At 32.7% G+C, this 18,942-nt stretch overlaps 1 protein-coding gene across 2 annotated transcripts; it reads left to right on the top strand.

The window, feature by feature from the left end:
- The first annotated feature begins 467 nt into the window (after positions 1 to 467).
- On the top strand, positions 468 to 3,982 carry LOC112033898 (small ribosomal subunit protein uS14m). Of its 2 annotated transcripts, none has more exons than XM_024066673.2 (2): positions 468 to 854; positions 1,514 to 1,572. In XM_024066673.2, exons 1-2 carry the CDS (start codon positions 578 to 580, stop codon positions 1,555 to 1,557), a joined length of 321 nt encoding a protein of 106 aa, XP_023922441.2. In that variant the 5' UTR covers positions 468 to 577; the 3' UTR covers positions 1,558 to 1,572. The 2 variants fall into 2 exon arrangements, 1 of the variants encoding a protein (XP_023922441.2); XR_010626235.1 differs by lacking the exon at positions 1,514 to 1,572 and adding an exon at positions 3,632 to 3,982 and having other exon boundaries at positions 751 to 854.
- Positions 3,983 to 18,942: the final 14,960 nt, after the last annotated feature.

Raw genomic sequence — 18,942 nt, 5'->3', positions numbered from 1 at the left:
ATGCTCTTAAGGATGATTTGAATGGTGTGGTTTTTAACAGGATGTGTTTTGATCTTGATGTAGCTGGTTAGTTTCTTAATATATCGTCTGTTTACCAAAAAAAAAAATGCAAATTATAAAAACTAAAAGTACATTTACGTCTTACTCAATTGGAGTAGATATGTAATTGTTGAGAAATTTTCAAATGCTCTTAGCACGGGCCCATATGTCAGTGATAGAAATGTCTCATACACTGAGGGCACAAGATATATTTATGGTATTTGGAGAAAAAAATAATAATAAATAACATTCATGATAGTCGAAGAGAAAAAAAAATCCAAAAATATAATAGTCTTGAAAAACATGAATTTTCAAAAATATGATTATTCAATTAAAATAAATTGGATTTAAAAAAAAATGTGTTCACTACTTTCAAATGAGAGATGAATTGAAAATACCTTTGAAAACAAAAAATAAAGAAAACTTTAAAAAAAAAATTAAATAAAGTGGTAAAATAATAAAAGTTTTGATGTCATTGCTCTAAGTCAAAATCCAAAAACCATTTACAATCAGTCGCATCTGATCGGTAACAAGAGCAATGGAGGTCCGCAGAGAGAACCGCAACATCCACGACAACCAGCGCCGCCAGTTGGCTAAACAGTTCGAACTGAAGCGCAACCTGTTCAAGGCTTTCCTCAGAGACCCAGAAATTCCACCGGAGTTGAGAGAACAACAACAGTACAAGCTAGCAAAGTTGCCTCGAAACAGCTCCTTCACTCGCCTCAGGAACCGGTGCATCTTCACTGGCCGATCTCGTGGTGTGTACCAGGTCTTCCGTATGTCTCGTATTGTGTTTCGTGAACTTGCTTCCAAAGGTGCGCTTGCTGGCATTAAGAAAGCTTCTTGGTAGACAAAATATGTTTTAAATTTATGGGTTTTGTTCTGTTAGATTGAAAAATAAATTTTATTTGGGCGTTTTTGGAACTGAGATGCCTTTTTATGTTGATTTCTCAGATGGGATTTTTTGTTTTTTGTTTTTTTTTTTTTAAATGGATATGAGTTTTTGTTGTTTACAACTTGACATGGAATCAAAGGAAATGTGCTCATTGGAAAATTTTTAGTAGTATGCTGAATTTGATGTTGATATGAATTAAATTGTGTAACTATTATTGTTTTACGAGGTGGGAATGTTGGATTATTATGTGTTGTTATTGTTGTTGTTGAAGGTTTTATGAGGGTGATTGGAAAGTGGTGATTTTGGACGGGTTTTTTTAAGTTTTGGTTTTTGTATAGATTGAAAATAAAATAAATTTGGGTGTTTTTTAGAATTAAAAGCCTTTTTATGTTTTGTTTATGTTGATTTCTCACTTGGGATTTTTGTTTTTGAATATGGGCTGTTTTTGGAATGGATGCTGTTTGGAATTTTAGTAGCACATCGGATTTGATGTTAATAAGAATTGAATTGAATTGTGTAAATATTGATTATGAGGTGGGAAGATTGGATTATTATGTTTTGCTGTTGTTATTGTTGAAGGTTTTATAAGGATGGAGAGGGTGATTTTGATGCGAAAGCAGTAATGAAGAATTTGGTGTTTATTGCTTAATAGAGTTAATTGAAGTGAGTCCTTGGATCTGTTCCTCCTATTTTTTTACTAGTATTATAGATGCGAGGATGTGATTTTGGACTTGGGTTTTACCCTTTGGAAAAAGGGAATAATGGTAAAGATGGTTGATAGAATATTATTTGTGTGTTTGGTTTCAAAATCAATGTCATTAGGATTCCGTTGCATGAGTGAAATGAATTGAAGGGGATGCAAAAGCCTGTTTTGATTGTCTTGATTCAAACGGGGCTCAAGCTGGTCTCTACAATTAGCAATAACTTAGAACTTGGTAAGTTAATTTCTAGTTGTAGATTCTGCTGGGTTAATACAGCATGTAATGCTGCTGCTACTGCAAATCTGGCAGATAGTATTAGAAGCGCCCTTTGCTTTAATAAGCTCAATCTTCCTAATGTCATCTCAGGTGCGTGTAGGTTTGATTCTTCCTGTGCTGGTCTTTTGTTTGTTGATTGAAAGGATGCAGTTTATCAACAAAAAAAAAAAAAAAAAAAAAAAGGAAAAGAAAAGGTGGAGAATAGTGAAATGAATTGAAGGTTCATTAGAAATCTATAAGAGTGAATTTTATGTAGAATGGGTTCTTTTGGTTTGTGGATCCAGCAACTTGATGCAGCTTCTGTATTCGGAGTTACATTCTAAAGCTATTCCCTTCAGATATCAATCTTTATGTGCCCTATGTATTTTTTATCTTCACTATTCGATGCTGAAGTTGTTGTCACTCAATGCTCATCAGCTCATGTTTCCTATTGATAACATTGTCTAACTTGAACTATACCCTCTCTTTCATATGCTTTCATATGCACAATGTTAATGATGCTTTTGATTCAATAAGTGAAGGTTTTGGTGTTTATTCCGTTGTGATTAAAGCTTTTAGTAGTATTTAGATGTGAGCATGTAGTTTTGGACTTGGGTTTTACCCTTTGGAAAAAGGGCACAATGGAAGTTTCTATTGTTAATTTCTTTTAGATTTAAAAAAGGGTTGTTTCAAAAAAAAATTTTCATTTGCTTGTTTGGTTTCAAAATCAAAGCCCATAGGATTCTGTTGAATGAGCAAAATAAGTTGAATTCAGTTCATTTAAAATTTATTTAATTGAATTCTATGTAGAATTGGTTCTTTTTGTTTGTGGATCCAAGTATCCAACAAGTAAGCACTTGAACTTGATGCAGCATCTGCAGTGTTATATTCTGAAGCTATCCCCATCATATATTAATATTTATGTGTCCTTCATATTTTTGTATGTTGAAGTTTTTGCTCATGCTGCCTATTGATAACATTGTTTAACTTGGACTGGACCCTATCTTTCGGATGAAGAATGAGGTTCATGAGGCTTGTGCTGCCTTTTGATAGCATTGTCTGACTGGGATTGTTGGACTGCACAATGTTAATGATGCTTCATTGCTAACTGTTATTTAAATGGTCCTTGATGAATTTTAACTCCTGTTCTCATTTACTTGTTGAATAATTTAGGATTGCACGAGTTTCCTTTCCCTAGCTCCTCTAGATTTCTTGGTTGGTCTATTAAGAGGGTATTTTGTCAAGAGGCTTCAGGCTTCTTCCACTGACACATATATTCCCCCTTTTAGTTCCCTGGTGTTTGTGTGTTTCTTCCTCATTCTTGTTTCTTTATTAGTAGTATTAGATATCAGATTGAAGGCTGGTTTTGAATGGAGGTTTCCAATGTCATGCTGATGGAATTTTCTGTATCTTATTACCCTTCTTCAATATAGTTATCTTGCCAAGCATCTGGAAGAAGAAAGAAAGCTTTGAGGTTGCAGGGTTGACTGCATACTCATAATCTGATTAGCTGGGCATTATAAGAATTAGAATGATCAAATGATCTAACAGTAGAGTAATTCTGTCTGAAATTTTGGCGGTCAAAATGGGAAAAATAGTTTTTTATGCTATAATTTGCCTAAATTCCGCCTAAACGGATGTGAATGCTCCTACTATTCAACTCATTTTTATTATGGAAAGTTTGTGAAAACTAGATTGGAGAATGCTTGCCAAACATTCACACTTGATTTCTTTTTACCAGGGGAAAAAATAGTGAATGTTCTGGAAGGATGCTTTAATTGGTTTTATGTTTTAGATAAACCATGTGCTGGCATTCACTCACTCACAACTTGAAAACTATTGTGGACATTGAGGTCTCAAATACAAGCCAGTTGCAGTGCAGATCAAACCCTGTTTGCTTGAACTAGACCATAAGAATTGGAAATTAAGACTCTGTCTCTCACTTCAATGGGTTGAAAGACTTGCAGGGGATTCATTAAAATTAGGTACCCGACACTTGTGTTAGTTTTGGTGGCAGTGCCTATAGAACTCTATATTTGTACAAAAAGGGATTCAGATTTGAAGATTTAAAATGAAGGGTTATTTATATAAATTAGGCCAAATTGTTTTCCTCCTTGAATTGTGTGTGAAGATTCAATTTTGTCCTTGAATTTCAGTTGTATCACTTTAGTCTTTAAAGTTTTGATAACCATCAATGTTACATTTGGCTCTATTTGTCATCAAAGTACCTTGTACAACTCACGACTCCTTCAAAGTTCAAACCATAAAAATGAAGTTCAGATAATTTGTAATCTATAAAATGGAATTCTATGTAGAATTAGTTCTTTTGGTTTGTGGATCATGCAACTCAATGCAGCTTCTCTATTCAGGGTAATATCCTAAAGCTATTGCCATCAGATATATATAATTGCTCCTTACTTTTCTATGTTGAAGTTTTTGTTGCTAATGCTGCCTATTTGATAACATCGTTTAACTTGGACTATACCCTCTCTTTCATATGCACAATGTTAATGACGCTTCTTTGTGAACTCTGTTTTAAAAGTTCCTCTCTATTGCTCTTCCTAAATATTTTTTGTTAGTAGGCCTATTAAGAGGGTATACGTGTTTGATAGGAGGCTTCTTCCACTGGTCCCATATTTAATCCATTTAATTCCCTTGTGTTTGCGTGTTTCTTCATCCATTTTGAGGGTGCAGGGTTGACTGCATATGCATAACATGATTATTCAGGCACTATAAGAATTTCAACACCATTGTTGCCTTGATCAGTCTCTTTCTTCTGATCTTGAACTTGCTAGTTTCATCATGCCATCAAGTTGTGTTCTTGTAGTGTAAAGCTTGTCTGTTGAGTAAGCACCATCTTGTGCCTAGACATGAGGATGTGAGTCATGTTGTAGTTCTTCACCTAGTTCATTCAGACATTTGAGGTCCAATAAAAGTCCCCTCATTTTTGGCGTTTATGTATTTTATCATTTCTATTGATGATTTATCATGAGTCACTTACCTTTACCATATGAAGGATCAGACTTGTATTCCATTTTAAAATCATTATATATAGAAATAAAAACTTAATTTGATCCTTTAATTTGTGTTATTAAATCTGACAATGGTTATGAATATTTTCTTTGATTCAATTTCTTATTGACCATGACACATTAACGTAGCTCACTAGCTTCTCGTCCTTCTACCCTAGATTGATTGAATCAATTTGCCAACCTGATAATCCCGTTTAGTCTTGGAGACATTGCCCAACAACGTCAGTCATGATGAGAACCTCATGGATTTAAGTAGGAGAGATTCTGATACTCCAAATTGATTGTATATTGAATTGAATTTGTTGAGTGTGTGTTATGTAGGTTTGCGGTGAGTTATATTAGATATATGCTAGGATGATCTAGGCTCATAAAAAATTACATAGAACCTCACTTGTGTCGGGCTTTTGCAGTCTTTAATTGTGGAAGGGTCCAATGCTGGTATTTTTAGTTTGCTCAGATTTGGGGTTAATTCAAATCTAAGGCTTAATTTGGTTGGAGTGATGGAAATTATAAGTGGGGGATAGAAAATGGTGGGAGATAAAAAAAGTGAGGGACATAAAGATTTTATTTTTTCACTATGTGTTTGGTTGTGAGGAAGGAAAAATGAAAGGACATAAAACTAATTTGTTTGATTGAGAAAAAAATGAGATGGTAAAAAAAATTAGTTTGTATGAATTTACTCTCATACTCCTATTATATATTAACATACTTTTTTTCTTGGGATAAATACACATAATTATAATGGGCTAATGACATTTTTTTAATAAAAAAAACATCTTAATAATAGAAATTAGTAATGTTAGATCAATACATTTATATAAAATTATATTATATATAAATGACAGCATATTTATATATAAAAAATTATTACTGTGCACTTCATTCAGCTCACAACTTATATAAATAAAAAGAAAAGAAAAGAAAATTTTTTTTTTATTTTTTTCTATGAAAGTAGAATTTATAGTCACTACTCACTAGTGCGCAATGCTTTAGTGGCAACAAAACAAAAGCAAATCTTCAAAATAAAATTGTGCACTAGTGTAGTGGCATGGTGCTACTCCAGCAATACTTCGAGGATAATTTTGTATTTCCATCAGTTCCCTTTCTAGCATATGTTCTATTTTCTTTTTCTCTCCAAATTGGAGGGATTGTGTTTTGAGATCTGGATCCTCTCTATTTTCTAAGAGCATTAGCATCTGGAATTGTAAATAATATCATATTTTACTATTTAAAAAGTTATTTTATATATTATACCATCTAATTTTACAATATACCCATTATACCAGTTTCTATTTACCATATAACTCATTAAAATAATATATACTACTAATAAAATAATATAATCCAATTTGTCTCTCTTTTATTCCCCATCTATCTGTTTATCTTTTCCTCAAAATTTCTCTCTTTCAACACCCATCACCACTACACATAAAACCCACAACCCATCAAATTAACCACACAACCCACATGCCGCCACCACTAATCCAAACACAACCCAACCCACTGCAACCAAGCCAATCCACAAAATCACCCAAAAATTACCCACTGCCACTGCCACCAATGCAAACATAACCCACCACACCACANAAAAAAAAAAAAAAAAAAAAAAAAAAAAAAAAAAAATCAACAACAACCACTGGGAACAAAACCCATAAAACCCACCACTACCTCCACCAACAAAACCCCACTACAACCACCGCTAAAAAACCCACCCCCACACCAGGACCAAAACCCAAATCCCAGGCACAACCATGGCTCCACCATGATCTCTATGCCTCCACCACAGACACCTATCTCCACGCCTCCACCATAGATGCTGGTTCCATGTCGATTTGAGAGAGAGAGAGAGAGAGAAATAAAATATAATATAAATAAATTTACAACTGCCACAGTGGCTTCTAAATATACAATCTTATTGTAGCTAAGTTGCAAAAAATTTTAGAATTAACAACTATGGTAATGCTTGTATTCATTGGTTTGATGGTAAAAAATAGCGATTTGGGGGTTTTACAAACCCGAATACTAATGCTCTAATGAAATGGAGAGTCTACATTTAAAGGTGAAGATTTAGTCCAAATAGATCTAAAGGTCTAAACATATCACCTCATTTAAAAACAATAGTTAAGTACACAAAACGTTAAGCTTTGTATCAGTTTATAAGCTCAACTGTTAGCTTTTAGCTTTTACAAACATAGATCAGCCGATTCTCCCAAAAAAAAAAAAAAAAACATGGATCAGCCATGAAAAAATCTCCAATAATGGTTTCATATGTAAATATAATAAATTCAAAACTCATAATATATATCATAGGAACATGCATATGTGTCATACCATTTCCAGTAATAATGGGACATCTCATTAAAGTTAAGTTTTAATGAAAAATGTCCAAAGAAATATGGATAAGTGTGTTATAGATTCGAATGAAAAATTGAAACTAGAAGAACACAATATAATTTATTTAATAGATTACTTCTTTTCTTATATTCTTATTTAGGAATATACTTACTTATATTATCTTTGAACGAAACAATTTGGACTCCTTTGGTTGATTTTAGCGGAATTAGATCAATTTTATTGAATTAACCAATTATGGAGTTCAACTGGTTTACAATTAAGTAGTCAACGAACAAATCACCAAATAAAGCAGAGTAAAATAACAAACACAAGCAATTTACTTACGACATGAAAGACTAATAAATGAATGAGAAAAAACACTTTGAGATTATCAACAATATAGTGTAGGCAAAAATATCATTTTTGTCCCTATATTTTGGTATTGGTCAATTTGGTCTCTACTATTTTAAAATTACAGTTAATTTGGTCCTTACCGTTAACTCACTATCGGAAAACGCTTATGTGGCAAACGGTTTGTATAGTTGACATGTTTAATATTAAAAAATTGAATCAAATGATGATGTGTCTAAGTTTAAGTGGATATGTCAACACTTAGGTGGCAAAAAAAAAAAGCCACATAAGCTTTAGAGAGATATATATATATATATATATATTTTTTTTTTTTTCCTTTTTTCTATTTTTTTCTTTTTTTCTTTTATAAACCTAAGATTTCACAAAAATAAAACTGAATCTCTCTAATATGGTAATATTTCATCTCTGTGTGTGTGCGTGTGATAATTTTTGTGATCTCTAATTCATGGCCAAAGAAGCCAAAGCCAACAGCAATCGCTATCTCTCCAATGCTATAGCCAATCCTCCAACTTAAATTCTGTCACTCTGACCAAAATACATGTGCAATGAGGAGCTCGTGGGACCCTGTTGCCACATAAGGCAATGACAATTTGAGGCTGGGTCCATGCTGGTCAAGCTTGAGATGAGGAGATCCAACTCAGATGGTTAGGATCAATTGGATCTGGTTTTCTTTGGGGTTTGTGGCCATGGATCGAGCTCTGTGGTGGATCTAGGTTTAGGATGGTGTTGGGTGGTTGAGGTTGTGGTGGTTTTGGGTTTGCAGGTGAGAATTTTGGGATTAGTTTGAAACTTTGAATTTGGGGCTTTTGTTTGAAATTTCTGGAATTAGTTTGAATCTGGGTTTGGTGGATCCTCTGCGTCTGGGTTTTCTTTTAGGAGATGATTTTGGGGTTAGAAGATTTAAGATTGTTGGACTAATTTAAGGTTGATATAAGATTGTTGGACTAATTTAAGATTATTGGACTAAATTTTTGTTTGGTTACCAAGAAATTGCAAGAAAGGAAAAAAAAACCAATATGGATAAAAAAAAAAAAATTTATGTCAGGTTAAGAAAATTGTGAGAAAATTAGAAGAAAAAATACAAAACGGAATAAATTGGTAAAGAAAAGAAAAATATTTTTTAAAGTTGATGTGGCTTTTTTTTTTTTGCCACCTAAGCGCTGACATGGCCACTTAAACTTAGAAACATCATCATCTAATTCAAATTTTTAATATTAAATATGCCAACTATATAAACCATTTACCACATAAACATTTTCCGATAGTGATTTAACTATAGGGACCAAATTGATTGTAAGTTTAAAATAGTGGGGACCAAATTGACCAATACCAAAATATAAGGACCAAATTGACTGTGAACTTAAAATGTAGGAACCAAAATGATGTTTTCACCTATAATATATTATAAGATATACGACCACTTTATAAATTTATTAAAACAATTATGTTCATACATATATAAAATAAAATATATACAGTATTTATTATAAATTTGTAACATATTCAACTTATGAATAATTATTTAATTACTATTTATGTAATAACTAATATAAAAGCCAGTTAGTTACTATTTATGACTAATTTTATGGTATGATTTGTTGGATTCTAGGGTGTGGCGAGTCAACTGCAACAGCAAGGTATAGTTACATGAGCGAGACAACAATGATGACAAGGTATCAAAAGTCGATAGGGGATGGCCGTTATTTCCATATTGTGGTCTCCATGGCCAAATCTTGAATCTCTACTACCTTATCTCAACCTTGCTAATGTTGAATGACCTCTCGTAACTACAAATGTCAATGTTCGTCAAAGAGAGAAGGCAGCGGGGGGTTTGACACCCCTTGAACTAATATCCGACTAAAATAATTAGGTTTTACGCTAGAAAACTCAATGCTGACTAAAGCAGTAGTGGTCACAACTGACTAAAATGCTTCAGATTGGCTTGGATCAGATGGTAGGTTATGTTCAATGGCTTATTGGCTCATCCCTATTTCCCATAGATCATGCTGAGTTCAACCCATGATAGGATAAGGTTAGAAAATTCATTATTGGTTTTGGAATCTCACATCAGCTAAACAATAATAAGGAGGTGCAAGAGTTAGTCTCACATTGAAATAAGATTAAAGAAGTGAGGATCCCACAGTGGTGGTGTAGTTTGTTGGGTGTGTGAGAGTTAGAAGCAAAGCTGATATAGGACGGAATTTTCAAATTAATTTCAATAATTTGTTATATTTGGTATTTTTATGTAATTTTCGTTATTTTAGGATTAGGATATTTATTTTCTTGTTTTAGGTTCTTTTAATGTTTTTTAGGTCAATTTTGGTTCTTGTTATGGTTAGGTATCAATTAGAGGTTATTTTAAAATATATTTTCTTGTATGTCAAGTTTTACGGAGTCCTTAAATAGACCCCTAAGTTTGTAAATGCTTTATTAAAACAATTATTCAATCAATAAAATTCAAACTTTTGTCTATTATTTCTCTAGTAGATTTCGAAACCCTTTTTCCCTGTGGATTCAAGGAACCCTCATAGAATTGAGGTTATTTTCAAAAGCAAACATGTTTTGTTTCTTGTTTTCTAGAAGTGGGCGTGTTTTGCTTCTTGACACTTCTGCATCTCACATTAGTTGGTATCAAAGCCTTGACTTGTCTTAGTTTGGTGGCTAATGTATGAGACAGTAGCAATTCGAGTGACAGAAAACTTAGCAAGTATTACATGACGTACAGCTAGCACTCACAAATATCTTTGCTAGGATGTCGTTGTTGGAGCATGGAAACAATAGGGATAACTGTCGCAAAGACATAACTCACGGGCAACCTATTGGTATGCAAATTTCATATAAGCCTTATAAGAGAATTGCAAGTTTTAATGGTTATTTTTATAAAATAGATTTTCTTGATTGGTTACTTGATCTAGAGGATTTATTTGACTATGAAAATATTTGTGATGAGAGAAAAGTTAAACTTGCTTTGTATAAACTTAGAGAGTATGCCTTGTGTTGGTGGGAACGAGTTGGTGGGAACAAGTACAGACTGATAGAATTTGATAAGGTAAAGACAAAATTCGTTCTTGGCCAAGGATGAAAAATATTCTTGCTATCAAATTTTATCCTTTGAATATTGATGAAATTTTGTCGTATACAAAACAAGATTATTTTTTGCCAAGAAGTTCACACTTAAATTATTTTAGAGAACCATAAATTTCACCATTAAGAGAAGCATTGTGTGTTGAACAACACATTTTTCTTTAAGAAAATATAGAAGTTTCTGAGGAAGTTCATGAAGATCTTATTATAGAAAAAGAACCTAAAATAAGGATTGTGGAGGAAATTAATGAAGACCCTATTATAGAGAAAGATCTTCAGGTCGAGATAGTAGAGACCATTAAAGAAGAAATTATAGAGGAAGTTGTCATGATCTCAATGAAGTCAAGTTAGATGATTGCAACGTTCAAGCTCCTATTATTTTGGTGGGAGACACTAAAACAAAATTTATTGATTTTATTGGGGTGGAAAGATTTGATTTGATCGTTGACTCTTATTTGGTGAATATTTTCAATTGCATGAAGATCAAGGGACAAGAAGTTCAAGTGGCCCAATTGGTGACTTTCAAGTTTGGTATGAATACAAAGAAGATGAATTATTCAAAGTATTTGTTCTCTTGGCATGGAAGATTTTATATTTCAACCATCAACTCGAGGATGAGTTTGTTTCAAGTAGAGGGGTCTGATGTAAGACAAAATATTCAAATTAATTTTTATAATTCGTTATATCTGGTATTTTTATGTAATTTTCGTTATTTTTGGCTTAGGGCATTTATTTCCTAGTTTTAGGTACTTTTAATACTTTTTAGGTCAAATTTGGTTCCTGTTATGGTTTGGTATTAATTGGGGTTATTTTAAAATATATTTTCTTATTTGTCAAGTTTTACGAAGCTCTTAAATAGGCTCCTAAGTTTGTAAATGTTTTTTAAAAAAATTATTCAATCAATAAAATTTAGACTTTTGTCTATTAGTTCTCCGGTGGATTTCATAACCTTTTTTCCTTGTGGATTCAAGGAGCCCTTGTGGATTCAAGGTTATTTTCAAGAGCGAACATATTTTGTTTCTTGTTTTTTAGAAGTAGACGTGTACTACTTCTTGATGTTTCTGTATCCTGCATCAAAAGCCTTGTCTCATGAGAGATGTAAAAGCTAGCTTTTCCTAGTGAGTTAGTGTGAGAGGCCCTTTAGGTTTATTGGGATTAGTTTATATTTGAGAGTTTCTTATGAGAGTCTATGTGATTGTAATTCCTATTATTTAATAGTGATTTTTGGTTGGTGTTTCCCATGGATGTAGATTTGGAGTTAACCTAACCACGTTTGTGGTGCTTACTATTTTAATATTTGCGTATATTTTCATGGTAGATCATTTCACATGTATCTTTTAAAAAAAAAAAAAAAAAAAGACACATATTTCTTAATAATGGAATGGATAAAAATTTAATCTAGAGTTTGAAGATTGTAAATTGTAATAATTGCTAAAAACCATTACTTATTTGACATGATAATGACATAATTTAAATAGATATTTTATTTCCATTAATATGGATGGACTATATAAGTATTTGTTTAGGAATAATTTATCTAACTTTTTTGTTGAAAACCTTTTAATGAAAATATTGTAAATAAAAGCTAAAAGGCAAATAAAATTAGCCAATCGATTTTTTGCTAAAAGTATTATAGCAACAAAAAATAAAATAAAATAAATTGGGACTCAGAAGTCGTAATAAACAAAAAGTACTTGACATTTTGAGAAAAACTATATATAGTGTGAATCTGCATGCACTTTATTGTTTGTTTGTTTGTTTGTTTTTTTTTTTTTTTTTTTTTTTGAGAATTCACTTAATTGTATTGACTTTTTGAACAAAAACATAATAGTGGGACCTAAAAACTAATGATAATAAAATAAATAAATAAGTCATTTATTACAAGACCCACATGGAACTTACAAAATAGGGGAAAAAAAAAGGCAACTTATAATCCAATGTCAAATACACAAAAATCATAAACATATGAAATTACATAATCAGTGAGCTCTTATGAATTTGATATTTTTATAGAATTGGGACCTATAAATAGTACAAAAAATGCAGTAAAACCCATAAATAATAGCAAAAATAAATTAAATAGTAAAATAAGTTGGTAAAAATAATTATTACCAAAAATGAGCTAAATTTAAAGTTGGTTAACTCACCAACTTTAAATTCTCTAGCACATTCTTTTTATTGTCTTTGACTAATAGTAAAAATATCTCTCAACCAAGGATGGACCCAGGTGGGGACCCAAGGGGGCCTGGGCCCCCTTGGGCCAAAAAAAAAAAATTAGTAGGTTAATTTTCCCAACAAAAAAAAAAAATTAACTTGGCCCCCCTTAGTTTGTATCTTGGGCCCCCGTGAACCAATAACCCAGCAAATAGCCCATTTGAATCTTAAAAAAAAAAAAATGTAAATCCAAAAAAATGTAAACCCAATGGTCCGAACGGAAAAACAAAAAATAAGTTGAATTTAAAGTCGGTTAACTCACCGACTTTGAATTCTCTAGCACATTCTTTTTATTGTCTTTGACTAATAGTAAAAATATCTCTCAACTAGGGATGGACCCAGGTGGGGACCCAAGGGGACCTGGGCCCCCTTGGGCCAAAAAAACAAAATTAGTAGGTTAATTTTCCCAAAAAAAAAAAATTGACTTGGCCCCCTTTACTTTGTATCTTGGGCCCCCGTGAACCAATAACCCAGCAAATAGCCCATGTGAATCTTAAAAGAAAAAAAAATGTAAATCCAAAAAATGTAAACCCAGTGGTCCGAACGGAAAAACAAAAGAGAAAAAGAAATGAAAAATTAAGAAGGGAGAGTGCAAGACAAAGAAAGTGAGAGGCAAGGAGACCTAGAGAGTAAAGAGTAGTTGAGACTCAAGACAAAGAGAAATTGAGAGGTGAGAGAGACCCATCTTGCCGCTACCCACGCCGCCACCACGAGACCCATCTCACAGATGTAGACCTAAACAGCCATTGGCCACAATGCCACAAGACACATCTGCATCTTGCCGCCAGTTGCTCGATTTGCCTAGCCTAGCTTTGTTGCTCCGGCCTTCACAGTTCACAATTCACACTCAAGTATTTAATCTATCTTTCAAAACCTAATATAGTGTTTGTGAATCTTAGAATATGTGCTTGTGGTGTTTGTGTTTTTAGTTTTTACTGATGAGTGATGATGGTGATTGTGGATTGAATATATGAATTTGTGCTTGTGGTGTTTTTTTTCTTTTCTTTTTTGGCTTTTTGGCTTTGTGACTCTATTTTTGTGAGTTGTGAGTCTTGTGACTCTCTATGTTTGTGATTTTATCTCTTATATTATATAGAAAAGATCATAAGAGAGAGAGTAGAGTCTGTAGAAATTATAAAATATATTAGTGTTTGACTATTTGTTGTCTAGTAGTTGGGCAATAAAATTAGGACAAGTGATAGAAATAGTAATAGACTGAACAGTGATTCAACTTTCAAGGAATAAAAATGGTAAAGTTAAGAAAAGTGTTTGTTGGTAGTGCATAATAAATTCATAGTGTCAGTAATGGGTTGAGTGAGTGACAGAAAAAAGAGATAAAGACAAAGACAAATCATATAATATACTAAATTGTCACACAAATTCAAGAAGATAACAGTGATTCACTTGTGTCTATTGTTAACTCATAATGTTATAACTAGTAATTTGAAATTAGATAAATTTATAAAAGAGCATCGAGTTTCATTTTCATAGATAATATATTAAGAAACAGTAGTATTTTGTGTCTTTTGTTTTTCTTGTTAGGTGATTGTATCCTAATATATTAAGAAATAATAATTTTTGTGTATTTGTCTTGGTTGATAGTTTGTTAATACTATATGGATGTGTATTTGAAATTTTTTGAATTTTTTTTTCACTTATCTCCACAACCCCCCCCCCCCTCTCCCAACTTGAAATCTTGGGTCCATCCTTGCTTTCACCAACATTCTAGACAAGTTAAAACTTTGTGGCTGAGCTTAAACTATGTAGGGAAGCTCTAGAGAATTCCGGAGAGAAACTAATTCAGTGAAACTCTAGAAATTTCTAGAGACAAGAGAGTTAGTGTGCATTTGGATATTACTTATTTTGCTGAAAACTTATTGCTGAAAATAATAAAAAATAATAATTTTCTCATTACTATTCACGGCTGAATTACTATACATTTGCCTTAATGCACCATTCATGTCCCATGAACAGTATAAGAGGTGCTGGTAAAAAAAAAAGGCAAAAACGCTAGACGTGAGGAGCAAAACGCTGTCCAAACGGGGCTTTAAGTGTTGATTTCTAACCCAAGTTGGTGTACTTTGCTGGTTCTTGGCATACTTATTAACCTGGCACAGTTAGTTTGCTAGGCAGGATCATAGGATAGGTCCATAATAATATATTGTGATCGATCTTGTATTGTCTAGGCCTCAATAAGCAATCATTATGTCAGAGTCATATTATTGAAAGAGGCAGCGTTTGTAGCATCATATTTATGCGACCATGTTTTACATGTTCTCGCCTACGCATCACATCTTCAAATCTTCAAATGAGATTAAATTCAATAAAGATTCAGTGTAAAAACTCCTATTTACGCACTCCAATAAATCAGTACCATATAAATTTCTTTTTTAAAAAATATACATCAACAAATTAACTCAGTCAATCACAATTTATTAAAACCATGGTTAATTAATACATATATTCTGGATATTAATAAATATATATAAAAAAAAAAAAAAAAAAAACTACCAAAGGACTGTCAACTAAAGACCTAAGAGGTGAGTCAGTAGACCAAATTATATAAGAGGTGTTATGTCCACAACATTTTCACAACAAATTATAAGTGGTTAGTTGTTACTGGTTCTAATTTGAACATACCACTGAAATTACTTTTCTACACAACCAATAACAACCTGTAATAACTTGCTACATATAATTTGTTGTTAAAATTTTACAGACATATCATTTCTCTAATTATATTGAGTTAGCCCTAATTAAACATTGTGTACTTATATGAAAATGGTATTTAAGTGTTTGATTAATATTATATATTTATTATGATTGAAATACATACATGTATAAACTGTATTCATAGATTGTGTATGTTAACTCCATATTCGGGATGAAAAAAAGAAAACATGAAAGAAAAAAAAAGGAAGAAGAAGTTAGACAGCAGCTATTTCCCTCTATGTTGATCCTCACTCTTTTACATAAAGTACAAAATTTTTTCATATAATATGTAAAATGTGAACAACTAGTGTGAAAGTGTGGATATTTGTCATCTTATGTGAAATAACATTTTCCTTATAACAAAAGTGAAAAATATATATGCACTCAAAGGGCGTATATGCCCCTTTGGATTGAGAGAATATCTCATAAGAAAAAGTATATTACATGTCTATTACACACAACATCTCACTCACGTTGTGTAAGTCTCATCTACCTAGAACCCACATAATGTGATTGAGATACTACATGTAGTAGAAACTCCATGTACTCCCTCATCATGAGATGATTTTCTCACGTGTGAGATCCACACTTACGAGTTTTAGAGTTATGAATACCATTTTGGAATCGTTTTGGTTTATTCATTAAAACAGAATATTTCGATACTGATTTACTTTGGTATACTATTTTGAGTTTGCCACTATTATATATGTGTATGTATAATATTGATTAAAACTCATATAACTCATATAAAGTATAAAGGGTCTTAAAATTATTACTCCATATTTCAATTAGTATGTCAATATTTAAGCCCAAAAATATATTTCAACTAATATTAACAAGTTAATAATTAATTTTTTAAAATATAATAGGATTTAAAATGTATCTAAATAATGAAAGAAAAAAAAAGCATAAGCTGAATTTAAAAAATAAAAACTAGAGCTTAAAATTCATATAAAAAAGGTTGAATTTTAGCTTCTTGTTCAAATACTACTGGTACTAGTCACATGAAGGCTCACAAAAAACTAAAAATAATAGGCAGAAATGTATTTTTGGTCCCTACATTTTAGCCTTGTAGGGTCTCAATTTGTAGCCCACGCCCTAAGGATATAGGCCCAATGAGCCCAGTACAATAAATTTGTAGAAAGTGAGTGAAAGAGCTGGGCTTTTGGTGGATTAAACAACGGCTAGTAAGGATTTCAAAAATGAACAAGCATGAAACACACGTAAAACTCGATGAACTGGTTGTCCAACGAGATGGATTATAAAAATAAACCAATAGGACTAAATGCTAATAAGATTTGAATACCTCAGTTGTTCTTTTCTGATTTTTTTCGATCCCCTCTCATGGGAGGTCTTTTACATTATATAGTTCCTTCCAAACCATCCTGATCTTACACTTATTAATCATCTAAGCTTTCACTTGAGTGCATGTCCCATCAGACATCTTCTTTGGCTCTCTGTGAATAGTGGTAGCTGAGGCTGCACTGTTCATGGATCCTCTCCACATAAATGCAGACAGAAAAGTTGCTGCAGTGCATTTAATGCGGTGCTAGCAGCTTTTCCTTTAGATATTTCTAAGCTCCTATCGCCTTTGTACGTGCTTGAGGTTCATCCTTATAATTAGAACTTTTTGGAAGGTCACCTAAATTGTCCAAATATAGGTTTGATCAACATTCATCGTATCCGAGAATGAGCTACTCCTCTCCATTCTTTCCTTATGTGATTCTCAATTTTAGGGCCTCTCCCAATCATTTACTCCTCAGATAAGGCCCAAGGCCCAATATACAAATTTGGGCTCCTACCTCCACAAGCCTCATTTCCATTTTAGTCCCTACTTTTTCTATTTTACTAATTTTAGTCGCCCCCCCCCACCAAAAAAAAAAAAGATCTATTATAGCCCCTACCGTCATCTCACTAATAAAAAATAGCCTACATGACAGACGGAATACACTATTGGTAGGCATGAAGCTAACGTAGCCACTATAATAGTATTAAAAAAATTATTTGGTATTTAAAAATGCTAATCAACATTTTAATAAATAGAAGAAAAAAAAGCCATGTTAGATAAAATTATATATATATATATATATTTGGAAGAACATGAAGAATTCAAAACATGATTGTTGATGTTCTTCCCAGTTCTTCATTTTATTTCCCAAGTCAGTTAAGTTATGTTCTTTATTTCTTCCCCAACTAGCATGTTTGGTTGCCCATAAAATTAAAAAAACAAGATTTTCTTTTCTTTATTTGTGTGGGAGGCTAGAAAACTTGATCCCATTAGGCTTGAACGGAGGAACATAAAGGGCCCAACCACAAATCTATATAATTCAAGTGGGCCTAGGTAGACCGAAAAGGGGAGTTGACCGAAGAAGCAATTGATCCAAGGAAGGTACTCAAAGAGGACAGTTCAAGGAAGTTGGGAAGATTTGTGAACCAAACCGAGAATGTTGATTCAAGAGAGGTAATAGTAACCAACGTAGATAAGAGTTAAAGGGAAACTTCTTGGTGAAGTTACCATCACATTCGCATTTAATGCACTGCATCAACTAGGCAAGTCGTATTAATGGCCAAATGACACTTGAATAGTGTCTCACAACCTGTTACCTACCCAACGTAGCCTCAAAAGGAGGAGAGGAGAAGGATGTGACAAATACCCAGGAGAGAGACCACCCACCATCCATATGGAGGGCCATGATTGAAGTAGTGGGACTATAAAAAGGAGGGGAACCCACATGTACAAAGATAAGATCTTGAAAATAGACAAGAGAAAAAGAGAACACCGTAAACAAAAGTCTGATATTGTATTTCATTGAGTGTAAAGGCTCCTCGGCCATTTTGAGGAAGATAAAACAACGCAAACTTTATCTTATTATCAGTTATTATCAAACTTTGATATCAATCCTTGGTGACGAGTTATTGTTTAAAGTTCAACTGTTGGTCAAGGAACACATCTCTATAAATTAATTGTTGCGGGCTTTGGTCCAGACCCAATATCCTTTTGGGCCACCTGGATTTTTTTCTTTGCAACCAATCCCATAAAATCACTTAGATTTACAAAACACAAAGACATTCAACAAGATTTTATTATTCTTTGAAACAACACAAAATCACAACTCAAACCCATATTTTATCATCTTTATGAGAAACCAACACAAAATCACAGCATAAAACTCAACCCAAATTTTCTCATGCTTTTTGAGAAACCAAACACAAACCCATCACTAACCCTAGATTCGAAACCACCAAATGCAAATCCCAAATTCAAAACCCATCAATAAGTGATTAACAAAACCCAATGATCTGA

This window comes from Quercus suber, unplaced genomic scaffold (assembly GCF_002906115.3).
Source record: "Quercus suber isolate HL8 unplaced genomic scaffold, Cork oak 2.0 scaffold_720, whole genome shotgun sequence".
NCBI lineage: Eukaryota > Viridiplantae > Streptophyta > Magnoliopsida > Fagales > Fagaceae > Quercus > Quercus suber.
Note: the sequence above shows the minus strand (reverse complement) of the source record. Positions and strands in the feature narration are given on the sequence as shown.

Bases quoted from the DNA above. Each gene is read 5' to 3' on its own strand.
- LOC112033898 (XM_024066673.2), top strand. From the start codon at position 578: ATGGAGGTCCGCAGAGAGAACCGCAACATCCACGACAACCAGCGCCGC. The intron at 855-1,513 runs GTGCGCTTGCTG...TTATTGTTGAAG, and splicing joins TCGTGAACTTGCTTCCAAAG to GTTTTATAAGGATGGAGAGG.